Source organism: Balaenoptera musculus, chromosome 13 (assembly GCF_009873245.2).
Source record: "Balaenoptera musculus isolate JJ_BM4_2016_0621 chromosome 13, mBalMus1.pri.v3, whole genome shotgun sequence".
NCBI lineage: Eukaryota > Metazoa > Chordata > Mammalia > Artiodactyla > Balaenopteridae > Balaenoptera > Balaenoptera musculus.
Window position 1 is genome coordinate 12,736,444 of NC_045797.1, and position 27,130 is coordinate 12,763,573.

The window sequence follows — 27,130 nt, forward strand, 5'->3', positions numbered from 1 at the left end:
GTCTGTTCCTGTCCCTGTGTGTGTGTCTGTTCCTGTCCCTGTGTGTGTGTGTGTTCCTGTCCCTATGTGTGTGTGTGTCTGTTCCTGTCCCTGTGTGTGTGTGTGTGTTCCTGTCCCTGTGTGTGTGTGTGTGTGTGTGTGTGTCTGTTCCTGTCCCTGTGTGTGTGTGTGTGTTCCTGTCCGTGTGTGTGTGTGTGTGTCTGTTCCTGTCCCTGTGTGTGTGTGTGTGTGTGTGTGTGTGTGTGGTGGGTATGGAGCCCTGAGGCCTGGTGCGGGGGCTGGAGGGGGGCCTGGCCACCCTGAGGAGACAAACAGGGACAAACGAAGAACAACCGCTCTTGTGAGCCCGACACACTGAGCAGAATCTGTGACAGAACTGCATATCTGTGGCTCCCGCACGTGTGGACAGCTGGTTCTCCAGAACCAGGCACAGTAGCAAAGCGGGTTATACGCTGTGACAGCCGCTCACGGCTGCCTGAGAAACAGGAAAGCCCAGAGGAGCAGACTCAGCCTGCAGGCTGTGCTTTCAGGGAGGAAACGGGGGGCGGGAGGCTGAGAACTAGGAGACCTGGGTCCTGCCCGCTCTGGGACCCACCTGTCTGTGCCTCAGTTTCCTCATCCGGCTTGAAGGGCACAGATCATCTCTACTGTCCCTTTAGTCCTAATATCCACACCTGCGGGACTGCCCTCCGGTCTGCGAATAGAGGCCAGGAACTACCAGGAGGGGTGCAGATAGAGCTCTGTGGGGGGACTTTGGGCAACTCTTCCATGGAGGAAACCCCCAGGGGGTGGCCCTGAGGCCACCTGTAGAAAGACGAGGGAAGTGGCACACAATGGGCCCTCGGGCTGTGCGTGACCTGCATAACAGTGGAGAGAGATGCTCTGATGACAGACGACTGAGGGGACGTGTACGTGTGCAAGGCTGCGGGGCACGTCTGAGAGGGTCGCTGGCCAGGAAGGGGAGGCCACCTGCCTGATGCCACAGACTCACTTCATGGCAGAGCCAGGGCGGAGCTCACATTTTCTGACCCAAGTTCCCATTCATTCCACATCCCAGGGGGGCCATTTGGGACCTCAGTGCCATCTCAGCTGGGGCCATCTTGGCCACAGTGAAGGAAAACGGTGGTGGGGATTGGATAGAAAGTGTTCCGAGCCCAAGCACACCCTGGAAGAGTCCTGATTCTCTTATCATTTTGCTTGTCATTTGATTTTCTTCTGTGGTGAACCCAGTCTTGAAGCTCTTTTCTGGGGGTTCTGGGTCTGGGAAGCAGAGTCCTTTCCTCTGTGGAAGCATGGGGCTGTGAGAAACAAGAAAGGCTCTCGAGAACACGTGTCGCTTCTCCTCTCTCTGTTAGTCCCAAACCAGGGCTTCTACAACTAGTGTTACTCGGACCCAAAGCAGCTAAAGGGCTAAACGGGGGGCTGAGCTAGACCCACCACCTGCAACACTCAGATTGTTATGCACTGAACTGAGTCCCCCCAAAACTCACACATGGAAGTCCTAAGCCCCTGTGCTTCAGAATGTGACCTTATATGGAAATAGGGTCTTTGCAGATGATCGAGTTAGGGTGCGGTCATTAGCGTGGGCCCTAATTCAATGTGGCTGTGAACTTTTAAAAGGGGAAATTTGGACACAGAGAGAGACACACAGGGAGGGAGAATGCTATGTGAAGACTGGAGTTATGCTGTCACAAGCCAGGGAACACCACCGACGGCCAGCATATCACCAGACGCTAGGGGAGCACAGAACAGATTCTCCCTCTCAGCCCTCAGAAGGAACCAACCCTGCCAACACCTTGTTCTCAGACCTCCAGCTTCCAGAACCCTGTGACAATACATGTCTGTTGTGTGGCCCCCTAGTTTGTGGTACTTTGTTACGGCAGCCCCAGCAAACGCATGCACAGATTAACGAAGTTCTAGCTCAGAACTGGACACAGGAGGCTTGGGGAAGCCCCCTTGGGCTCCTCTCCTGGATGTCTGGCCGCCCCTCCAAGTGACTTTCCAGTGTAAGGCAGGCTGGGTCACAGGCAGAGAGCAATCGCCTTCTAACGTCTGACCCTCTCTAGGTGCACCTGCTTCCCTTGACACCGCCATCCTCCCTCAGAGCCGCCATCCCGCTCCATTCCCGATCTTTCCATCAAGCAGCAAATTCTTCTTTAATGCAAGAGCATGAACACATCACACAGCAAAGCTTCCTGTAGGCGTCCATCACTCTTGCCCAGCCAGGCCGTGTTTCCCCCAAGTCCACCAGGACTTCCAGGCTTCTCCTCCTTTCACGAACTTTCTGGATCCAGTCTAAAGGTTGGTTATGAACTCACTCAACATTTGCAGCGCCCTTTCAAAGTGCTGTCAGGTAAGTGATTCTGAAATTCAATTCAGCAAATATCAATTGGGCCTTGGCTGTATCGGGGATGGATCTTCACAATCATTCTATGGCAGGGGGAGGGGCTGGCACTTTGAACCCATCTTGTAGATGAAGACACCATCTTGGAAGGTTAATGGCTTGTGCACAGCCAGTTATGAGCAGACCCGAGACTGCACCTGAGTCCGACCCACTCCTGTCTACTGCCAGATGGGAAATCTCTGGGTGGAGGGGGTGCTGGGCAGGGAGAAGGGCTGTCTCTTCAGAAGGCTGGCATGAGAGACTCCATGTGGGATTGACCTCTGGTTGGGACTCAAGGTGGGCTGACTCCAGATCTGTGGTTCTCCGATGCTGATCTACAGCAGAATCACAGGGAGCCTGTGAAGGATGCAGATTCCAGGACCCCACGTTGGTTAACAGAGCCCCAGGAGCTTCTGATGCTAGAGACCACGCTTGAGAAATATTTGTATAAAGCTAATTTTCAAAAAGGTTCTTTCATTTAGCAAATATTTATTAACCATCTAGCATATATCTACTGTGTGCCAGATATTGTTTGGGGAATTTTATTCCCAATCTACAGAAGCTTGTAACTATTGGTCCTCACAGATGGATCCTAAATCTGGTCAACCGCCCTGCCAAGCTGATACCCAGTGTCTACCGGGAAGGCCCGCTACCGGGTGAGTCTTGCCCAGGCCTGCCAGTGTTTGCCACTCCCAGTGGTCACTTCTGCCCAGCCTTGCTACCCTGTATCGGAGCCCAGGCCAGCAAGATGCCCCAGGACCAGGGAGGCGACCTGGTGGGGCAGCTCGGGCGTTGATGGCTGCCTCGGTTTCCCTAAATGGTTTCTATCCTTCTTTCCTCAGTCCCATAATGACCACTTATTGTAAAGAAAATAAGAGTAATTACAGCAATATCATGGGAAAAGATCAAGTGTACTTCTTGTTGGGAAAACTTCATTTACAAAATTCAAATGTACAAGTTAGGTTAACTAGTAAGACAGTGAAACATGTTATTGGAGAATTCTGTGAAAACTACCATCATGGAGATCTATGGAGCCCTCACTAGGTCATTAAAAGTGAGGGTATCAGAGAGGGTCTGGTTAAGGAAGTAGAACCTGAACAGGGCTTTGTCAAGGGGGTGGGGATGGGGACGATGTTCCAGGCAGCTGCCACTGAAGGGGCAAAGGCACAGAGGTGGCGATGTACATGGTGTGTTTTGGAAACAAGACTACTTAGCTGGAACATGGGTTTGCATACGGAAATAGTGGGAAATAGGGTCAGAGGGGTGGGATCGAAACTTCTCGTGTTGTACACCAGCGGTTTGCCCACAAATGCCTGTTAATGATTGGATTAAAAGGAAGGGCAAGCAGGACTCTAAGATTATTTCGGAAAATCACCAGGCTTGGATTTTCTGGAACAGGGCGGGGAAAGGCGGGAAATCAGAACATTTTGATAATGTAAATCATCTAGCAATCACAGATTGCTGTCCTGGGCCCTGGAACGTGTCCACACTCCTAGGATGTCACGTCTCTGCTCCTGCTGGCCCCTCCTGAGTCCCCTGGTGGATTCCTGCCCCTGGCTCAGGTCACGCTCCCCCTACAGCACCCCGACTCACAGCCCAGCTCATCGCCCTCTCCCACTAGCTCAGCATTTTGTGTCTCTCTGGACTGAAGCCTTTCCTTTCTCTCCCCACTTGTGGCTAAAAGTCCAATTTGCTTTCCTCTCTCTCTAGAATGTCAGCATGAAAGCAGAAGCATGGTCTCTTGAGCCCTGTAACCCCAAAGCCTAACTCCATGCCTGCCATACCGAAGGGCTCGGTGGATGTTTACTTACTGAACTGAATATTAGAGGAATGATGCCCTTTGAGACAACTTGGAGTTAGAACTCCAGGTTTCTGTGGCCAGGGGCTGCATGACTTGGGAGAGCACGTCATAAGAACTGGAAGTAACTGAGCATGGTTGAGGAGGTGAGTTGAGGGGACGTTCATGATGGGATTAGTGCCCTTATAAGAAGAGGAAGAGGGGCTTCCCTGGTGGCGCAGTGGTTGAGAGTCTGCCTGCCAATGCAGGGGACATGGGTTCGAGCCCTGGTCTGGGAAGATCTCACATGCCGCAGAGCAACTGGGCCCGTGAGCCACAATTACTGAGCCTGCGCGTCTGGAGCCTGTGCTCCGCAACAAGAGAGGCCATGATAGTGAGAGGCCTGCGCACCGTGATGAAGAGTGGCTCCTGCTTGCCACAACTAGAGAAAGCCCTCGCACAGAAACGAAGACCCAACACAGCCATAAATAAATAAATAAATTAATTAATTTAAAAAAAAAAAAAAGAAGAAGAGGAAGAGACACCAGAGCTCTCTTTCTCTCCAGGCTCATGCACTGAGGAAAGCCCATATGAGGATACAGCGAGAAGGCAGCTGTCTGCAAGCCAGGGAGAGAGCCCTCATCAGAACCTGACCATGCTGGCACCCTCACTTTGGACTTCTAGCCTCCAGAACTTGAGAAATAAATGTCTGTATTTTAAGCCAACCAGTCTGTGGCATTTTGTCGTAACAGCCTGAGCTGAATAAGACACGTGATTGGGATGGAAATTTCAGAGGTGACAGGATCTTCAGAGAAAATCTTAGGTAGAGGTGTTATGGCTCTAGGTGTGCAAGAAGGAAGTTGAGAATGAGACAAAGGGGCAACTGCTCAGAGTGTGATGGGCGAGTGGATGCAGGCCCAGTGAAGCTGAGTGACAGGAGACCCGGATCCAGTAGCCCACCTTTTCTGTGTATGTCTTTACAACCCACAAAGCAACTGGGCTCCTTGAATGACTGACACTCACGTGCTATATTGGACCATGTGCCTGGGAAGGAGTGGGTTTGTCAGGAAAAGTAAAGATGAGAGGAGGGGGCACAGGGATGTGGCTCCTTTCTTTGGATGGTGGCAACGTAAATTCTGCACGATGGAAATGCTCCGGATGCCTTCCGACGCAGGCATGGGGACCTCATCATTTCACAGAATCGGGGCGTCGCAGCCACTATGGGGACATCAGGCAATTCCAGCCTCACATGCAGTCCAGCTGTTCCCAGGGAACGGGGCATCTGGAGGGCCCCACAAAGTGTTCTGCCGAGAACGCCACAAAACAGTAAGCTCAACATAGCGAAAATCAGAATGTTCTGCTAAATCCGATCCTAGGTCTTAAGGAAAACATGCGGTAGTAGCCATCATATAGGGAAAAAAATACACCTTTAGCTCAAAGGTATTTTATCCACAAATGTACTTTTTCCTGCCACCATTACTCTGTTCCGCTATATCAACGAGTGGGCACCTCTGCCCGCTAGGCAGAAAAACATTGCTTGAGAATCACCGATTTATGCAAGTTATACAAGTGTTTGTTGATCAAATGCACAAAGTATTCCTGATGCACCACGTTGTTTGTAATGATTAGTTCCCGCAGTGCTGCAACAAGCATGGCATTGTGTGTCCACAAGACTGCGGTTTCTGCTCACGTTTCCCCCGTGGGTTTAGTGCACGGGCGTGCTTGTTCCTAAAGACCCTGGGCAGGGCCCCCGGGGATTCGGAGTGAGGACATTCCCGTGGTCTGAGCAGAGGATCCCACTGGTGACAGCCCTCAGCCACCTGCCTTCCATGTTGTAATACTCGGTGGACCAAGAGGCCAGATTCTAGAACAGGCAAGTCCTGCTGCTGTTGTCTGCCCTCTTGGTAACTCTGTCCCCATCTGGGAAGAGTCACCATAAACCCCAGAGCCCAAGCGTTGCCAGTGGCTCCCACACTGGCCAGACAGGTGACCTGTCCCTGGGGCTCATTTGAAAACAAGATCTCTACCAGGCCTCATGGCTACTGACGTCCCATAACTCAAGTGGGGGACCTGCAGGGGTCATGGCTGGACAGGGAGTTTCTCTGCCCAGACCTCAAACCATACGTTTCAAGAACAGGGAGGTCACACGTCAGTGACCCCATGCTAGACCGACTACAGTTGATTCCCAAGACAGAGCAGGTGCCCCGGACCTCTGGGACCTCGCTTTCCCTACTATGTCCAGTGTCGTGGACTCAGTCCGGGATCATCAGCTGCTCCTATAATTTCATGGCTGTGTCTCTCGGGGTGTCTGAGAGTATGGACTTCTTTGGCCGCATTTTTTATCGCCCCCCAGACCAAGGACAGTGTTCCGTGCACACGCGTGTGTTTATGTGTGTGAGAGGGTGAGTCTTGTATGCACATGTGCATGTGTGTGTGCGTGAGTACACGTCACCCACGTGTGTAAAGGAGGCGCTTACTTTCAGGGCCTATCCTGCCCCTTAATGAGCCCGAGAGTGGGGGCCTCCTTAAATTTTGCACTCTGGGTGGCTTTGTGCCTCACCCTTGACCCAGCCTTGGTTGTGTGTATGTGTGAACGTGTGAGAGTGTATCTCTGTACGTTGTGTACAGAGTGTATCTCTGTACGTTGATGTGTATGGTAGTGTGTGTTGTGTATGTATGTGCATATGTTTGAGTGTGTGTATGAGTGTATATGTGTGTGCACTTGTGTCTGTGTGTCTTGGCAGTTCTTACTGGGCTTTGCCATTTCCATCAGCAGCTGTAGGGGCCCCTTCTCATCCTCCTGCGTCAGCCTTCCCTCTACCCCGTGCCACCCACTGAAAGGCAGCACCCTGTCACAGAGAGCCCTGGTTATACTCATGGGGTCTGGGGCAAGGCACAGCTCTCCCGGTCTCAGTTTCCTTGTTGGTAAAATGTGGTGTCAGGGCCTCACCTTTCTGGCCTTGAACAACTCCGGGTCTAGGTAGACTACTTGGTGTAATGAAACCTATAAGGCTCCTGTGACACGTGATCCTCAAGTCTAGAAGGTGAGAGGCACAGAGATGAGCGTTCCTACACGAAGTAGGCTGCAAAACATGCCATAAAACTAAAGTGCTAGGGACCTTGGGGAGGAGGAAAGGAATCCAGGAAGGCTTTAGGGGGAGGCGGCACTGAGCAGGGCGGGCTGAGGACGGCTGGGCTGTGTGCATCACAGACATGAGGTCCATCGGGCCTCCCAGCAGCCCGCTGAGCCAGCAACCACGGGTCCACTTCACCAGTGAGGGAAACGGCTCCTGAGGTCACACAGGTGCACGTGGTTGAATGGGAATTCAAAACCACATGTGTTGGGCTCTCAAGGCCCCACCTCTTCAGCCACCTCCAGCCAGGGGGGAAAGAGGCTCCCGGGCCTCAAGATGGGCAACATCTACATGGGGCAGACTGATGAACACACACAAAACAGTCTGCAAACCACAGAAGGCTGTGTGCAATCGCGTGTACACGGCGGGACAACGAGTGACTTCCAGGGAGGTGGGGACAGAGAGCCGTGTGGGCGGGGGCATGACGCGCTCCTGCCTGGGCTCTCCCGGAGAGGTGGACGCCTTCCAGCCAACCCGACCCAGCCAGGCTCCGAGGAAAGCAACTGTGACAAAGCCATCAGGGCAGCGACTGTGTGGCTGCAAGCAGGACTATGAAGATGGGGACACTCACAAGAGGGTGGATCCCGAGGCCCCAGGGCAGATCTGTCTCAGCTGGGGGTACCTATCCAACCAGCTCTGAGGCCAGCAGGAGACAAGGGGCTTGTAGGGCTCTGGATCTTTGGGGCATTGTCATATCACCAGAGGACACGGGGACTGGAAGGACACAGGCCTTGTCACACTGTCTAAAGGGAGATGTCTTATAAAGTCTGCAAATCTCTGGAGACACGGGGATTAAGCATTGGATGTGTCCAGCAAGGGTTCTGACTTGGCCCAAGTGGGCACATCTCCACGGCACTTACACCTACAATTCTGCAACATTTTGCCAGCCATTTGGAGCCCCAGTGTAGACCATCGTGGAGTTGGCTGATCCAACACAGCCTCACATGCTGCCTTCCTGGAAAGGTGAGTGCTCCAGGGATCAACCAGACTCCAGAAGGCTTGATGAGTTTTATCTGTTATCGGTGTCCACATGGTTGTGCCGGGGCGGCTGTTGGTGATAAATGACCTTTGGTGCTCCCACCACCTGTGTTATTAATTTGCAGTCCTCGTCCCGCCACTGAATTGTTTTGTCTGATTATTTCCCCTCTCGGCGCTGTGGGTCTGCTGCCTTTGAAAGGGAATCTCAAGACTTCAGCTCCCTGCCCTGAGAAGGTGCCTCTCACCCCTGTCATTTACCTGGAATAACCTGGCAGTGGATGCCACCATCACTGGTGTGATGCCCTGCACACAGCAGGTGGCATCCATGAGGGTTTGTGAAATTGAATGAAACCGCTGACCCTCAGATTCCAGCTTGACTCCAGCTCCTCTCCTGCCCCAGCATCCTCCCTCCTAGCCTCTGCCTCCAATTGGAAGTCACAGCCAGGCGCCCGAGGACATGTCAGGAGATCACCCCATTCCTGCCACCTCCATTTTGACAGTCATCAAGAACAATCTCAGGTTCGAGGGAAAGAGCAAAACAGAGCTGGAGTCAGGGATTTGGTGCTCAGCTAATGCCAGACTTTTAAATGTCAACCAGGGTTTGCTATCATGCCAAAGCTGGATTATTATTTCACAAAGCTGGAAAATACAAGACAGGAGGTAGGGGTGGGGCTGGAAGGAAGGAGAGAGAAGAGAGAAGAAGGCAGAAGATTTGTGGAGTTTTATTTTTTTTAAATAGACATATGGTTCTGTGTCAATTAAGAACCAGTACACAAGGCACGTCTCCCTGTGGTCCTGTCTCAGCTACACACATAACATAGATGCATGCCCACTCTAGCCCATCTTTCCTAAGACCAATTCTACCAAAACCCTAGAATGTTCTGGATTCCAACATAAAGTCCACGGGCAGCCCATTCTATCATGAGCCTACTGCTTCCCCTGTGATTGGGTTTTCTGGTAAAATGAAATAAGGAATCCTTTTCCAGACTGGGCTGGAGTAGCAGGTGATCATAGCCACAGGGTTCTAAGTCAGCACTTCCCATGAATTCTTTCATTGAATCCAACACCCCTAGGTTGTAGGCCTATTATTTTATCCAGGTGGTATATTAAAAGGTCTGTCCTAAATCTTAATTGGAGCAAAATTTTGACGCTGGGTTTCAAGTTCCTAATGGAGAGTTTCAGAGGAAATACTGAGACAATGTAATGTTTGGACATCTGTGCTGGAGAATTTTGGGAGACCCTCCTCCCTGGGGACCCCTGTACTGGAGCAGGGAAAAATTCTTGAGTAGCTGCTATGTGCCAGGGGAGGATACTGGTTTCACTTTCAGTATTTCCTAGAAACCCTGCAATATCCCCGTGTTTTATACAGAGGAAACTCAAGCCCAGAGAGAAAACTGACTCGCCTAACGTCACACAGGGAGAAAGCAGCAAGGTCTGGTTCACAGGCAAAGCCTCTGAGGCGTAGCCCCTCCTGCCGCCTGTAGAGATGGAGAGGCGGCCGCAGGGCCTGGCTTCACAGTGACTTCAAAAGTCTCTCGCCCTCCTGATGCCTCACGGCCGCCCCTGAGTTGATCCGAGGAATAATAGTTCTCCCAGAGAAGCTGAGGAATCAAACGCAACACATACAGTGGGCAAACACGCAGTTCACACGATGACAGTAGATTAAGCTGTTTCTCTTAAATGCATCACCCAACCAGCTCCCGACTCCTCTGCTGTGCTGGTCTGACAGCAACAATACGTCGCAGTGGGCTAATTAGCACTAATGACTCAGGTCACTCCAAGGCCACTTAAGTGAACAAGTGCAGAAGAGAACACGGATGAGCACTGGGGCCGAGGACAGGAGAAGAAAGAACAGTTTAAAAAGAAGGGAGGGAAAAAGTGGTCTTTCTCTCTCCATCTCGCTCTCTGCTTAAATCAAAGATGGGTTTGGGGGCTTCCCTGGTGGCGCAGTGGTTGAGAGTCTGCCTGCCTGTGCAGGGGACACGGGTTCGAGCCCTGGTCTGGGAGGATCCCACATGCCATGGAGCAACTGAGCCCGTGAGCCACAACTACTGAGCCTGCGCGTCTGGAGCCTGTGCTCCGCAACAAGAGAGGCCGCGATAGTGAGAGGCCCGCGCACCGCGATGAAGAGTGGCCCCCGCTTGCCGCAACTAGAGAAAGCCCTCGCACAGAAATGAAGACCCAACACAGCCAAAAATAAATAAATAAATAAATAAATTAATTAATTAAAAAAAATCAGCTTGAAAAACCCTGATTTAAAAAAAAAAAAAAAAAAAAGATGGGTTTGCATCCAAGAAATGCAACCAGCCAGGAGCTGGGGGGCTACTGTCCACAGCCTAAAGGGGCAACATGAAAATTTACCCCCTTTCCAGGTACTGGTACAAGTGGAACCTCAGCCGAGGCTCCAAAGGAGCAGATGACTTGATTTTGAACCCCTGACTGAGAGGGACCCCCAGGAAGCAGCAGAGGGAATGAACCTAAACTTGGGGAAATGAGATCCAGCACCTCAGGTGCTCCCCACTTGCTGCCTGTGGATGGGGCACCTGGCGACAGCCCCTGACTTCATGGGTGGGTCTTCCCAGTAACTCTGGAGCTGTTTCCATCACACCCACTGACTCCAAAATCTCTGAAATGCACCCAGTCAGGGAGGCCCTGTGTGGTTTGGAGATACCAAGGGAGTATAGTATAACTGTTGGCCTACAATTTATTGAGGTGCCTGTGGGTAACTGCTTTTTTTTTTGGTGCAGGTGGAAACACAGCAGCCTGGGGGGATGTGTTGAAAGAAAGCTCCCTCTCTCTGCCTTTTCTAGTGGCTGACCATCTCCTTCCACCTCACAGAACCTCCAGGAGGGACACCAGATAGGGACCACTGCTCCCATTTTGCAGATGGGAAGACTGAGACAGCCTGTTTTAATTGAGCTGGAGCCTTAGGGACACTGATGAAGAAACCAAGCTGACAGACTGAAGGTCCTACCTGTTGCTATCGGTAGGAGCCCTTGAGCCTCCTCACCAAGGATGCTGGCCCGAGTTCCCAATGGAGCTGCAAGCGTGAACCCATCTAGTGCTACAGGGAGTTCTGATGAGCTGGACTTTGGGAAGGGGGGCAGTGGAAAGGCAGCTGGAGTCAGATCAGCCTCACTGAGCATCAGTTCTCTTCTCTGCTGTAAAAACGTCCATAACAAACCTGCCTGGTAGACTCCTGAGAATTAAATGAGACAATGGATGTGCCCTCTCCCAGCAGAATCCCACACCTGTAATAGCCCTTGGAGAAAATAATCAGAGCTTCCATTTACCGAGGGCTCACTAAGTGCCAGGGCGTGCTCAGCACTTTGTGTATTGGGTCTCTGTCTTTGGATACGAACGTGGCATGGGCAGAGCTGGAGCGGCTGTGGGCTGGCTGTGCTGAGCCTTGGCAATCCTTGGCATTTTATATGGCATCCAGGACTATGGGAGGATCCTCAGGAATTAACACAGAAACAGGACCCATATATCCCTGGGGGACTCCTGAACTTCCCTCCCCTTCATCTTGGACATGCCTCAGCAAGGAGACACTGGGTTCTACCCAGGCCCTTTGTTCTTCCTGGGGAAGGAGCCCCAGTCAAGGTAAAGCCCAGACTCAGTGACATGAATTGTGGGTTTAAAATAGAAACGTTCCCATGAAGATTTTTCTGATCCATAGTCCAGGTAAGAGACATTTGTTCATCTGGGCCACCTGGCCAAGGGAGAGGTATGGAGGGGTTTTCAGAAACCCAAACAGGCTTGTCAGCCCTAACTCTGGACCTCAGGACATAATTACAAATGGTCAAAGATATACTTAAAAGTGCCATGACCTCAGATACATAAGGAAGGGTGGATACCCCAGCCCACTCTACCCTGACCCAGAAACTCTATCCCAGGGTCCCTGACTGTAGACTGGAGAAACTGAGATTGGCCTGGGAGGGTGAAGTTTTCAGGAACCAGGAGACGCTTGGACTGTATTTCTCTGTCCTCCTTCCCCCAGAGAGAAACACCTAGCACCTCTGCTGGAAGCAGGCATTGTACACACTTCCTAAGCAGACTATCTTTTAGCCCCATCTCCAAAAGAACCTGGGCTAAGGTGTTCCAGAAAGAATCACTCTCCCAAAGAGCTCTGAGTGTGGGATTGCATTCTCTTCTTTTTAGAGAGTGCATTATACCCCCCAAGTTCTATCTCTGAAGGGAGTGTGGGCTCCTGGGGGCTGGTAACTCAGTCTTTCCCCAAGTCTCAACTAAAACAAAAGCAAACTGCAGTCTGAAATGGGGGCACATTCCCCTGCCCTCTCCTTTTAAGATCATCTTTTTTTTTTTTTTTTTTCTTCTTAAACGAAATTGTGTCTTTTATCTTTTGGCTCTTTGTGTACTCAGAACCTCGGAGCTCAAAGCTTTCTCAATGCAACTGAGAAGTCGGCACCTCTTGGATTGATAAATAGAGCAGCTTTAAAATGCTTAGAACTGAAGACAGACCAACTGTGGCGAGAGAAAGTAAACACATGCCCGCACCAGTCAACCCTAGCAAGCGCCTCACTGAGATTACAAACTGCAGTTCCTGCCTGAGCTGGCAAGGATGCTGGAGCAAGCTGGGGTGGGGAGGGGCAGAGCCCCAAAGCAGCCTCCCTTTGCCTCAGTCAGTTGTGTCCCAGAGGAGATGGGTCACCTGGGAGCCTACTCAGGACCCGGTTTGGATGTTCCTAAGCGTAGCCTACTCTGCCAACTGGTTTCACGCCTGGAAATGTCCCAAGAGAAGAAGGAACCAGCTTCCTTCTTTGGATCTAAAGGGGGTTCCTCTCCTTTACCCCCACACTCCCCGTGTGCAGGTGAAATTCGCCAGTGAGAGAATTGGGATTTTTCACAAAATAGACTGTGATCACTACATAATTCGATATGAATATTTGAGGAACTTTTCCCATGAAAAAATCCATACTTCAAACACTCCCCCCCCAAACACACACACAAATTGTTTTTATGAGAACCAATTAATAAATGCTAATTCATCCAGGCATATCTCCACTAAATTACTGTTTCGTTTAATTGCGGGGGAATTTTCCATTACTAAACTCTCCCTTGCTGTTTTTTTTTTTTTTTTGCATTATTTATATATTTTTTTCAGTTTCACTAATAGTGAGGTTGGTATGCGATATTATCTGCTGTTTGTACGTCTTAAATTTCTTTTTCATTTAAAATGTTTCCTCATTCTTGCAGCTCCACGTAATCTTGGAGAAACATCATTAAAAGCAGACAAGATTTTATACGTAAATGATGGAAACAGGCACTGGCTGAAGAAACGGGGCACAGGAGAGCGTCTTGTCTGATGGTGCCGCTCTGATGTCAGGCGTGCACGGGTTTGCGGGAGCGTGTGTCTCCACTTTGGGTTAATGTGGAAATGTTTTCCTATGTCAGTGAGTCACAAGTCAATCCACGAAAAGACTTGTGGGTACACAACTAGGAATGAAGATCACAGGGGCTTGAACAATAAAAATAAACAACACTTCAATCTCTTTTTAAGCCGCCAGCGGACAATGTGTATTTTCTTGCTTCCTTTTCATGGACACCAAATCCAAACTTTGACATCTAGACACCCAAAATCCAGACCAGCTGGTCCCCAAAGATCCTGCCTCTTTTATGCATAGAAAACTGGGGGGGTTCCAGTGATGGTTAGGGGTGGCTTAGGGACTGTGGTTGAGATTACATTCAAAAGGACATGTTTTGAGGTAGAATTTTGATTTCCTTATAATGAATGGCAAAGTTTCCGTGCACCTGGCTACCATCGTTTCTGAAATAAGTTCTTTGATTTTTTTCTCTCCAGCCACCTTCTTCCCCTCTCCCCTCCCCTCCCCCACTGCCTCCTTTCAGTGTCTTTCTTTTTCTCTTTAGTCTTCCCCTTCTTTTCTTTCACGGTAACACATTCTGGAGGATGTGAATGATTAAACTGTTTACTCCGAGGTTTGAGGTTTAGGTATGAAAAGGCATGTCACTGTAAGTAAAGTTTCACCTTTATACCCAACTCTATCAATAATTACAGAACAAGGATGACTATTAGTAAATCTTTCTTACAGTTAGCTCTTACAAAAAGTGATGGCATTTATTCTGAGTGTACTGAGTTCTACTGATCTTACTATTCACAAAAAGTAATTACAAAGCTGAGTAACCTCCAAAAGGAAGTCAGCATATAAAGGGATCATGAGTATATCCCTGGGAAAATGCATACCCATAAAACATGTGCCACATTAAAATTCAAGATTTGAGGTCATAAATAGAAAGTTTTGACATGTTATTAAAATAGTAGATGCTTTCCTTTGAACCAAAATATCTCTTAATAATTAAAATTCCGAGATTGATTTTTGTGTTGTTTTTCTTCACTTCCTTTGTCCGCTTCTGCAAAATTAGGTAGAGTCCTTTCGGGTACAGACTGATAAAATTAATTAACTTTTCCTTCCACCCCCAAAATGTCCCAAATAAATGCTTCCAATAAACATCAAAAAGTGTCAATTAGAAATAATTACTTCTTATCAATCAGTAGGGCAATTAAAGTGACAAAGCTTGAAAAGATACTTATCTTAAAACTAATTCACAAGGTAGCTAAATTATCTCCTAATTAACTTGTATTGAGGAGGGTGGGAGGACGGACCATCTTGAAACAAAGATGAATTGAGGAACCCCAATACCTCTTTATGGTCTTCAAGTTCCTCAAGACTGTTTTTCATCCTGAGACCTTATTTTCAACCCAGGCAAGAAACCTGGGCAGAAAATAGATCTTTGGCCCCCTTTTTAAAACCAAGAGTAGGGAACAGGGGTTTTACATCTGTGATTTAAGGAAGTTAAGAGATATGCTCCTCCTTGATCTAAAGTCTCCTTTGACTTCTTGAATAACCTATTTTCAGGAGCTGGGGAAGAGGGTTTCTCGGAAGTTATTGCGCATAACTTTTAATGACAACCTGCTTGCTTTTTACTAAACTCTCTTCTTCATGGATACAGTATTGTTTACGTTTTAATATTTATGTGGCTTTTCTTGTACATCTTTGACTGTTTAAAAAAAACATTCTTGCTTTAGAGGATCTTTGTTCCCTGATGCTACAAAATTCCCAGTAGATTTTACAGACCATTCCATTGCTGACCATCGGCAGGTCAGAATCATTCACTCTTCGCTCTCCACATCCCTTCAGAAAAAAAAAAAAATATATATATATATAATATATTTTTTTTCTTTAAAGAGCTCTCTGCGAAGCAAGATCAGCCGAGAGCGAGCCGCAGAGGGTGAGCCAAAGCGGCCTGGGAGGCGGAGGCCGCGCAAAAGTTTTCTCGGGCGTCTCGGATTTTTGGAAACCTTGCGCTTGGCCTCGCTCCCGCGAAAAAAGGCCCGCAGCCGCCTTCGCCCCGGATTCTGCTTCAGGGGAAGCTTCAAGGGGCGCTCTCCAGGCAAGGCCCAGGCAAAGCCGAACTCAGAAATGGAAGTGCCTGGGGAAAAGAGGGAAGTCTCTAAGACCTACAAGAGAAATGGGCTTATAAAAACAGGAGGGCTCAGCTTATGAATTTAGCTCTAAATATAGGCAATGGTGTCAACTGATTAGAAAGACAGAGGGTCTCTCGCTCAGGTTTGCCTAGAGAGGATTTCGAAAAGAAACAGGGGACAGTCTTGAACATTCTGAGCTATGTTTTAGGCAATTTTCTTCTGTTTCATTAGCACTAAATTAAAGGAGAAAGTCTTATCCTCCCTCTGCCTCATATTTTTGTTTTTTATTTGTTTTGGGGAGAGGACAGAAGAAGCCCCTCTGACTCCTCTAGACAGAAAATTACCTCTGTCCCAGGCCCTGCCAGGGGTGGACGGCTCCCTCCCCAAACCCAAGGGCGAATTGCCTCGGAGCTAATGGAAAAGCTGTGTCTCCTGATCTGGGTCTGTTGCTGATTAAAAATAAAGTGTAAATAATTGTGTCCTTTCTTCTTTCCTTCTTTCTTTCCTTTTATTCTAACGAGTGCTTCTGTAATGAAAATCGGTAGCCAAAACAAAATCAAGCCAACCCAGGGGACCGTGACATCGTCTTATTTCTCGAGCAGCGACATAGAGGAAAGGGTCTGGTCCAGCACGGTAAATTCGAGGTCCGGGAGCACCCACTCCCATCACCGCCAGAAAGGTCAGGGGAAGGTCGGGGGTTGGTTGGGGCTTGGGGGTGAGAAAGGAACCCAGAGCCCAGCAGAAGCGGCCGGGACCAGCCTGGCGTGGGATCTGGCACCGGGCGCCGCGCGCTCGGCCTCGGAGACCGTCCTGATGATCCCGAGGCGAGGGGATTGACGTCTCTCATTATACCCGCGTTTGGCTAAAGACTAAGGGACTAAAACCTGGTCCTGGCCTCCAAATGTGGTCAAGAAGCTTGCGTGGCGCCCGGGCGCGGGTGGGGGCGGGGTAAGGGGTGCCAGGCGCTCCCCTCGGTCCCCTGGCTCTTCGACCCCGCCGCTCCCGGGGAAGGGCTGTGAGGTCTCCACTCCGCGCCCCTGGAGGCCTGGCGCCCGCAGAGGGCGGCCAGGACGGCGGTGGCCCCAGTCTCCTAGGGGCACCGGGGTGGGGAAGGGGCGTGCCGCTGACTCCGTCTCCGGTGGTAGAGCGAACCCGAAGGAGAAACCTGCCGGCGCCCCCGGAGGGGGGGGCCTGCGCCTCTGCCGGTGGAGCCTCGGCCCCCAGACCCGAAGCAGCGCGGGCGCAGCTCGGACCCGCGGCGCTCCGGGCTAAATTGAGATCTCAGTCGCGCGCCGCGCCCGATTCCGACCCTCCTTATTATAACAAATGTCCCGTTTGCCGAGCGGGACTTCATATTCGCCGAGAATTCATCTGAAATATTGATTTCCTCTCACTCCACCGGCCCAAATCGATAGCGCTGCGCCCTGGCCCCATAAATCGCCTTCCCCGCGGCCGGCCCAGCTCCATCCATCACCGCGGGCCAGGCCGCGCCTCTGCCCGCTGTCCACACTTGCTGAGCGCCTGGCCGGCCGTGCCCACCGCGCCGCCCAGCCCCGACCCTGCGGCTGCTTCCTGGCACAGACCACCCCGGCCTGGGCCAGGAGGTGGGAGAGAGCGGGAGTCGCGGCCAGGGACCCTGGGCGCTTTTGAAGGGCCTGGGCCCGGACGCCGGTGGGGAGGGGAGTTCGGCCCGTTGGGGGGCTTAGTCCTCGCAGGCTGGACGCCCCGAGCGCGGGTCGCCGCCTGCCCGGTGCTGGGCAAGGAGGAGTCCGAGAACCCCCCAGTGCGCTCTCGGCTCCCAGGCCCCGGACCGCGGGCTCCTTTCCATTTGGCTGGAGAGGTGCGCTGGGCTCACGGTCCCGCCCGGGAGCCACGGGCAAGAGCTGCGCGCACCCGGGGACGAGGGCTTAGAGGTCGGGGGCAGGGGAGCTTCAAGTCCAGCACGGCCGCGGCGCAGGGCCTGAGAGCGTGCAGGATGCCCACTCTCATGGGCCGGGCAAGACGCGGCTGGGGCGCGGACACCCCTCTGACCCCACGGAGAGGTCCTCGCCGCTCCCGGTGGTCCGCAGAAACCCAGGCCTGCGGAGGGCAGCTCCGCAGGACCGGGAGGGATCTCAGGGCCCGAGAGCGGCGAGACGGCAGCCGCGGAGAGAGCCAGGCCGGAGGCGTCCCCAGCTGCGCCCCGCACGCACGGGGTCCAGCGAGCCGCGAGCCTACGCTCCCCAGCCCCACCGACCCGAACGGACGCACGGACGCACGGCGACGCGAAGGCTCGGGGGTCCCGGCCACTCCGCGTCCTTACCCGATCTGATGGAGTTGTGAGGCATCGCCGGGGAGTCACTCGCAGCCCGCCGAGGGCTCAGGGCTTCCTCACCACGCAGGTCCCCGCTGCGCCCACCGCCACGCCGCTGCCCTGCACAAACCCAGGGGCAGGGACATGAGACTCCCTACCCGCTGCCTTACACCTCCTCCCCAGGCCCTACCCCTGAGGCTCTCATCGCGAGGCAGGAGTCGCAGGATTTTTCGGTGAAGTGTGGCCAACCTCAGCCCGGCCTAACACATGCGCCCGGCCGGAGGATCCGGCGTTGGCATCCTCTGAGCAGCCCCAAACTCCAGCCCGGTGGCCTCTACCTCTGCCGCCCCAGCCTTAGCCAGTTTAACTTGAGAGCAAAAAGGCTACCGGGCTTCCTGGGACCCTCTCCCTTCTCGAATCACCCCTTTCTCCCAGTCAACCCCTGGGCGGCATACCTGCCCGGCCGGCCGGCCACAGGCCTTCACTGCCCGGGTCCGCCCGCGAGGGTGCCCTGGGCCCCGCGTCTCTCCTCCTTCCGAAGTTTGTTCCCATCCACCCGGCATCGCCGACCGGTTTTATCCCGCCAGGGCCCGGAGAGATGGGTCTGGAGAGGCTCGCAGGCCGCGGATTGGCTGGCTGGGTGCAGGGGGGTGCAGGAAGGGGAGGATTTTGCAAGGGGGGACATGGCTGAGTGGACTCAGGAGTTAGAAACATTCGCTGGAGCTTCTGTTTCCAGTGGAGAGAAAGGAGAGGGAGGCAGCTGAGCCCTAACTCAGCAGGCCTGGAAAGATTTGAGGAGTGGGCGATGGAGGCCTCAGGGCCTGAGGATGAGGGTCTCTGGGTCCCCCCGGGGTCAGTGACACCAGAAGTGAGAGACATGCCACCTCTGTGCACCCTGCGTCCCCTCCTCTCACCCCTAGTCTGCTCAGGGGATCACCTTTTCTTTTGTGGGAGGGCACTTTGTTCTATATGCCTGGTTCTTAAGGTAGATGCCTATTCTCAGGGCTGGAGGCAAGATGGTCTAACCGTCTCACCACTGGTGTGGACCTCTTCCAGGGCAAAATCCTGAACAGCCCCTGGACCCATTCCTTCCATACCAGCCAGAATCCACACCTCACATTGTTAAGTTAATGAAAATGGTCACCTAACCTATTCCACAGGAACACCTTTCTCCTTCTAAACACACAGCCGCCAGCCTCCTTCCTTGCTCCCTGAGGATTTTGAACTTGGGAGAAGAGTCCAGAGGACGGGCCATGAGGGCCTAGATTTCCACTCAACGTGGAAGGGTGTTAGAAAGGGACAGGAAGAGCTGAACCCTTTCTTGTCTGCAGGAATCAGCAGCCTTGGGGCCGTGTGGGCCTGGGTGTGGATAAGAAGGGCTCCCTTGGGGTGGGAATGAGAAGCCCTTAGTGGGGGTGAAAGCTGCTCCCTTCCTTCCTCACAGGTCTTCTCTTCTGTCGGGGGAAGCGGGTACAGGGAAGATTGTGTTGGTGAACAAATGTCCTGCAGCGCCAGCAGGCCGGTGGGGCAAGGCCTGGGCACTCCCCAATCTCAGGCTGTGCTCTGGACTCAGGATTATATCTGAGCGGAGTGATGTCCCTGGCCTGGGCGGTGGGGGGGGGGACAGCTCTGGGGTACAGAGGCTTATAGCTGCCGGAGTGAGAGGGAAGGGATGGGGCAGAGGCAACTGGGGTGATTCAGAGGGATGTGTGCGCGGGTGTGTGAATACACACAATTTTTCTTAATTAAAACAAAAAGCTCTCTCTTTCAGGTTAATCCACTTCCTCCTCCCACCCAGCCTTGCTCGTTTCTCGATTTAGCAGAAATTAATGATTCTATGACAAGCAAAACACTATGAATGTTCCAAAATGGATCCTCCACCCCATACGTGGCTCTAATCAAAAAAACAATTCGTGCTTTATTGTTTTAAATGCGTCTCAGAACTTGTTATTTAAAATCGCTCTGTGGTTTCAAAATGTCCAGATATTCCACTTCTCTGGTCAGACCTCCCCCCAACACACACACTCCAGAGAGAGAGGGAAGAAAGGTGCTGGGATGAGAGTGGGCCTTGATGTAGGTCCCATGGACCCCACAGGCCAGTTTGCTGCTCTGGTGCCTGCGCTGTTGTCCGTAGGGGAGCGGTGGAGTGCGGGGGCCACGGCAGAGACTGTCCACCCAGGCTCCCCTCCCACTGCGGAGGCAATGCTCCAGGGTGAGACTGACAAGCCCTCATCCAAACAGTTCTGCAAACCTCAGAGCGTCTGCCCAAGCTGAGGGGCTGACAGGTACCCATAACCTTGAAAACTTCTGCATCGTTCTTGGCAATGCTTTCCTCCTGTTCAACAAAACAAGGTCCCCTCCTCCCTCCCCCCCGTTTAGCAAAACTTCTCAAAGGACAAAAACAGCAAGTTATCAAAACAGTCAGGTCCCAATTGTGAGTTCATTTTTTAAAAATTCATTTTAATATGAAAACTTAATATGAAAAAAAACACACCCACACACCTTAAAAGCACCCCTTCCCCAGAATGCAGGTGACCGCTGATGGCCAGTAGGAGGCTCCACAGAGAAGTTCTTCCAAAGCCAACAAGCCAACAGGCAGTAAGAACACAGGGAGCGCCACTGCCTCTTGGTCTGGTCCTGCTTTCTAATTACAGGGGGATTGGAATAGGACCTAATTATTTTCAACTAAGGCCAAGAGAACGGTTATTAACCAGTATCCCAACCCTTTGCAAATGTAGAGGTTGAAATGATACATATATAATTATATATATATATATATAATTTTTAAAAATGCCTTTTATCACTGTTTTTTTGCAAACAAGAAAAATTCATGATCCTTTCAGTTAAGCATAAACATCTCAAGCCTTCCTTTGATGTAATTAAACTTTCCAAATAAATTTAGCATCCTGACTATGACACTCAGAGCAATGGGAAATTGAGGACATGCTTTTAAAAACTAAAACACCTTCTTCTGCCCTCTTCTCAGATTTGATGTCCGTAAGGCTTTCAAGCTGAGACTATCACCTGGCAACCTGTGATTGAAAGCCAGTTATGATTTTTTAAACTCAGTGTTTTCCCAAGAATATTTAATTCGTTGCCAGTATGAAAATAAATCGAGAAGAGAGAGTAATTCTGGTTTCCTTTAAAAATTTGACAGATCTGGCCACAGATCTAAGTGTTTCTTTGTAGAAATGAATTACCTTGCAGTTCAACATTCAAAGAGTTTAATATACATCCCAGGTAGCTGCCTAACCCCAGTGAGTATTCTGTGATTTTTAAATTCTAAGTTGATCCACTGAAGTTTCAAAAGATGGTCTTTCTTTCCACAGTTCAGCTGAAATCCACCGAACTGGTGGTAGGGTTTGTTAGGGTTGAGACTGCGGACATTCCCTAGATGTGGGATTTTGGGTGCTAAAATACTGAACTGTCCCAGGGAAACCAGTATGAGTTGGTCATGTTAGCTGATAGAGCTGGGAAGGAAGGGGTTTGGGGTCTTTTAATAAGCAGCTCAGAGTTTACACTGTGTCTGGGCTGGGTGTTTAACTGTGCAGGTGGAATCCTGCCTCCTTCTGGATCAGGCCCTTGAACCTCTGCTTGGTTCAGGGGCCTCTCTTTCCCCCTCACCTCCCTGTATCCCAGGGAGGGGACCCAGGACCTCTTCCTCCCCTTTGATATAAAGTCTCAGAAGTTTCTCTGTGCCAACTGCCCAGAGGCCAGCCCTGGGGGAGATCCCTGCCCCCAACAGCCTTGGGGGAGATCCCTGCCCCCTGCTTACCTGCCATGTCACCTTCCCCTACATGGTAAACAATCCCGGGACTAAAGTGCATCCTTTGGGGAGGAAACAGCAGCTCTCTGCTCTGAGTTAGAAGGCAAGCATTTCAGCCCTGGCTGTGTGAAATGGGACCATTCCCTTTCCCTGAGCCTCAGTTTCCTCTTCTGTAGGATGTGGGTGCGAGTGAGGAGTGGGGAGGGTGAGACCCACCTCATAGCCTTGTTGTGACGGTGAATAGAATTATGATGGTAAAAGCCCTTTGAAAACTGCAGCTCTGTACAAAAGTTAATTATTATCAGACAACAAAGGCAGGGCCATACTTCCAAGAAGGGTAGAGGTAACACTCCTCTAAAATTTTGTTGTAGATGTTGGTTCCTTTAATCCTTTCCCAGCAGCACCGTGAGTTCTTCAAACAGCTGTGTGAGCTGCTGGGTGATGGACAGGTGAGCCGTTGAGCAGGAAAGGGCCAGTGAGCGTGTGTTCGTGCGTTGGGTGCAGGGTGGGTGTGGGAGCTTCTGTGGGACGGGGGTGTCTGTGAGGGGAGTGATGAATAGTCCCTGGCCCAGAAAGAGGGAAGCAGAACCAATGGCAGAGGGGGAGGGCCAGCGCCGGGGCAGAGCTTCGGACCCCCTGACTTCACCATCTGCAGAAGGCAGAAGCACTCAGGGCACCACCCTCTCCCCCCGACAGACCTGTCCAATTGTGCCCCAGCCACACGGGATTTCTACCCAGTCCCACACCTCAGGAAATGGCCGACAGCCTGCCCTGAGGCCTCCTGGCGGCCGTGTCAGAGAATCAATCATTAATTACCCTGCGCTCCTCCCCCCACCCCCAGGCTTTCAAAACACAGAAATAGAAATACAGGTCCTGGCAGGTGAAAGGAAAGTGGAAAGCAGTTTGGAAAAAGCCACCCGTGGCATCTGTCCAGTTGCTTTTGGGGTTGGAGATGTGTCCTGGGCACAGGTCTCCGGAGATCTTTGCCCACCCCAAAGCCCCTAGTGGCTGCCACCTGGGCTGCTGTGGGGGACATGGTATTTTCGGGGTGGAGTAAGAAAGAACCCCACTGGGGAAGCAGAGAGAAAGGTAACAGAAGGAGAGGAAAGGAGCAATGTATAGAGGGGATAACACAGGTCAATTGTTTTTTCTTTTTTAATAGTTTTTTAAAAGTTACAAATAATGACCTAGGCCCCTTGGCAACCCATTTTGCAGATGAGAAGACTGAGCCCCAGGAAAAGTGAGTACCAGATCTGAGGTTACCCAGCTGGTAGGTGGCAGACTCGATGTCCAAATAAGCACTAGAGACCCAGGCCTGGCCTTAATGCTGGAAATTCTGCTCACCCCAGCCTAGTTCCCTCACTCCCCAGCACCTACCCCACATCCCGTCAGGAAGGAAGGTTCTGGATCCCAGGGAGTGGCCAGGGTGAGGTCGGACTCCCATGGCCAGAAAACTTTCCTGCCCCAGGAGAAAAGAGCAGCTCACCAGGCAGGAATGCCCTCCCCTTGGCCAGGCCCCTGAGTCCAGCCCAGAGCAGCGGGGGTCAGGACACAAGAATCCTCTCAGGCCAACGCGCCAGGGCGCTGGAGTGGGCTGCCGTCCTGACAGCTGTTCTTGGGGAGGCGCCAAGGAAAAAACCCAGGTCCTGGGCTTTGCATCAGACTCAGGGTTGGCTTTGTTCTCTGTGGCCTTGGAAGGCCAGAGGTTCCTGCTGTTGGCACAAATCACAGAACAGAGCCTGGCAGTGTCCAGGGCCCTGATGAAAGCACCAGAGACCCTGGTGGTAGGGTGGGGGGAGAGGGGAGAAGCGGAGGAATAGAGAAGACTTGGGGGCTCTAACCTGCCTCTTGCCCCCAACCTTCACTGCCTGCCCCCTGGAAGGCTTCCCGCATTCTGATCTGAGTAATCCTGGGCGACTTGCCATGCTTTAGGCCTTGGCCGGCTTCAAAACTCTCCTCCCATTTAGACCTCTTTCATTCTCCCGCAGACCCTACAGCCCCTGCCTTCCCTGCGTTTGGAGGAGCAGGGCTTTGGTCCCCTGTTTTTGTCTCCATGCTCCAGTGTCATAGCAGTGTGGCCACCCTTGGTCCCCATAAGAGGGTAGACACACCATCAGGTTGAGGGAACTCTACACACGGTGTCTCCTTCTAAGAACAACAGCTACCTCTACTATTATTTACTAAGTATTACTAAATGCCAGGAACTGTCGAGTGCCTTACGTATAACCCCATTTATTCTCCACAACACCCAGTGAAATTGAATTTTGAGGCAACACGGGCATAGAGGCCGCTCTGGGTCACCCCGTTGCTGGGCGGTAGAGCTAGGATGGGAACTTGGGCTCATCTAAGACCTGTGCCAGCATTCTCTCTACTCCCCCATGGGCTGATTACAGGCACGACAGCTGTAGTAGCTCCAAGAAAGCTATTGGAACAAACTAGGGAACAAACTAGAAAAAGCGTCTTGTTTGTCAGTTTTGGGGGCCACCAGTGGCTTATTGGGAAGCTTGACATCTAGTAATGAGATTTATCCTTCCGAGGCCCACGGACAGGCCAGGTCAATGAAAGAATGAAAAAAAAACCAAGGCGGGAGTCACGGTGACTGTATTCTCACTCACTTAGCAGAGCACAGACACAGAACACATTTGAAGCAAGTATGAGTTAATCACCCACCTATACATTTTCCTTTTTTTTTTTCTGTTTTTTTCAGCTGTATTGAGGTATAATTGACAAATAAAACTGTAAGATATTTAAGGTGTGCTTTGTGGTAATTTGATATACGCACACATTGTGAAAGGATTCCCACCATCTAGTTAATTAACACACCTATCATCTCATTTATTTGTTTGCTTATTTTAGTGAGAATGTTTAAGTTCTACTCTCTTGGTGAATTTCAATTATATAATACAGTATTATCAACTATAGTCACCATGTTTTACATTAGATCCTCAGGAACTTATCTACAGAACAGAAATTGAGTTACAGATGTAGAACATGAACTTATGGTTACTGGGGGGTGGGGTGTAAAGGGGGGGAGGGATAAACTGGAAGATGGGAATTGACACATACAGACTACTATATATAGAACAGATAACTATTAAGGACCTACTGTATAGCACAGGGAACCCTACTCAATACTCTGTAACGGCCTATATGGGAAAAGAATCTTTAAAAGGTGGATATGTGTATATGTATAACAGATTCACTTTGCTGTACACCTGAAACTAACACAACATTGTAAATCAACTATATCACAATTAAAAAAAAAACCTATACCTTTTCTGAAACTTCTTAAAAACTTCTTTCCATTTTTAGGTACATCATCTTTACATAAGGTAGCATTTCCTTTTCTTTGTCCTAAACTCCTCGTTTTGAACCTCAGGGCATGCTCTGTGGGCCTGATAACTTCTGTTCGCTTCATCCACTTTCCTTATCTCTTTACAGACAGTCATCGTGTTGCTCTGAGACTTCAGTTTTCCAAGCAGAATCACTTCCCTCAAGCTCACTCCAGAGGATAGACCCCAGAGTCCCGGGGAAGGATCTTTTGCCCCTTGAATCCTGGCACCTACCCCTCCACAATTCAGAGAAAGGGTAGGAGTCACCATTCTCTGTGGGGCTGGGAATCTGGCGCTCAAAGCTGGAATCCTGGCACAGTCCTGCACAGGCTGTGTGACCTCGTGCTGAGTACCCACCTTCTCTGAGCAGAAGTTTCTGAGTCTGAGAAGTGAGACTAATAATGGTATTTCTCTTCTATTATGTTGTGATGTTTAGGTCAGACAGAGCGTTTGGAGCACAATGAATGCTCAGAAATGGTTAGTAACTGAAAATAAAACTAGTCACAGGGACTTCCCTGGCAGTTCAGTGGTTAAGACTCTGCGCTTCCACTGCAGGGGGCGCAGATCCCATCCCTGGTCGAGGAACTAAGATCCCTCATGCTGAGTGGTACAGCCAAAAACCAAAAACCTAGTCACAATACAGGTGATAGAGAGTGTTGTTCATGGACCTTGGGGTGGTGTCACTGTCACCATACCCAGGACACCAGGAGACACCGAAAGATTCCAAAGGACAGTGGGGCGAGGGCACTGGGGAGAAGAATTGAACTTGCCGGTTCCTGGGACAATCAGAGCACAGGGTCCCCAGGCACTTGTGAGCTGCTTCAGCCTTTTCCACCCCCATCTGTGGGTGTGCAGTTACCCCAGTGTCCCTGAGACTGCCCACATGGACCAGACCAGCTCTGCTCCCTGAAGGGGCTGCCGAGTTATTTAGCCTGAGAACTGTCCTCCCAGACACTGTTCCCTTGGCTCCGAGGGTGGCGTCCAGAACATAAGACATCGTTCCTGGAGGGGCAGGCATGGGCCTCAGCTTCCCAGTGGGGGATGTCTGAGCTAACTGCCACTTTTCTGATTCACTGAGAAGCCGGAATCTTCTCTAGTTTTCTTTGTTTTTATTTATTTTACTTTTAGCTTATACACATAATAAATCATAAATAAACAATAATGATAAATGTCTCCCTTCTTCCAACCCTTAGCCTGAGGTAACCCTGTTATCTATTCAATATTTGTTCTTCCAGACCTTTTCTATTCATACCTTATGTCCGTAACTATAGAAATAATGACCTCTGTTTTGGGGGAGTGTGTGTTTTAAGATGCGTAGTAGCATCCCGGAAGTAAGTTGTGCTCTGCAAGTTGCTTTTATTCACTCAGCAATGTCTGGAACATCTTTGCATTTCAAGACATATAGCTCTACCTTGTGCTTTTGAACTTCTCCATCAGAACCCAAAATGTGAATGGGATAGAGTCCAAGCAACTATCCTCCTTTTGATGGATATTTATCTCTCATCTGTTTTGTTATATCAAAACTGTTCTGCAATGAACTCTTTGTGCACATACGTGGATATTTTCCTGGAGAAATTGAAAATGAGAAATGGGATTGTGGGAACACTGGGTGGGCACCTTTAAAATAGGGATGAATTAATTGGCTTCCCTCAAACCTAGTCTGGCTTCTCTTTTCATGACTCTTGAATGTCCCTTTCAAGAGGGAAGGTAAGCAGGATGGGCAGAGTTAGAAGGTGCCTGTGAGGTTTCCGGATCCAGGGTCATTGCCATCCTCCAGGCAGTGACCACAGCGTACAGAAGCTCTGGGTGGGCATCCTGACTGGGGAATGTTCTTCATCCCGAGAGCATTCTGGACTGCCTCAGTCTAATAAGGGAATAAAGAGAGGGTGGGTTTTAGCCCCCTGGGATCCCAAGGTCACCTTCACAGGTCAAATTGGGTGACTGAGTTTAGTGTTATTGTCTCTCCTTCAAGATTCAAGAGAGAGCTGGACTCCCATGGTTG

The 27,130-nt window shown here is 50.8% G+C and overlaps 1 protein-coding gene across 6 annotated transcripts in view; it reads right to left on the bottom strand.

Annotated features, from left to right (window-relative positions):
- The window catches only part of PAX8 (paired box 8), a 56,712-nt gene extending 38,122 nt beyond the window's left edge, over window positions 1-18,590 (bottom strand). For all 6 annotated transcript variants that reach the window (XM_036873537.1, XM_036873535.1, XM_036873533.1 and 3 more), the window contains exons 1-2: window positions 18,486-18,590; window positions 18,040-18,150 (exon numbers count right to left, since the gene is read on the bottom strand). In XM_036873537.1, the coding sequence (XP_036729432.1) occupies window positions 18,040-18,150; window positions 18,486-18,582 (208 nt within the window). In that variant the 5' untranslated portion in view covers window positions 18,583-18,590. The remainder of the gene's footprint in view (window positions 1-18,039; window positions 18,151-18,485) is intronic.
- Window positions 18,591-27,130: the final 8,540 nt, after the last annotated feature.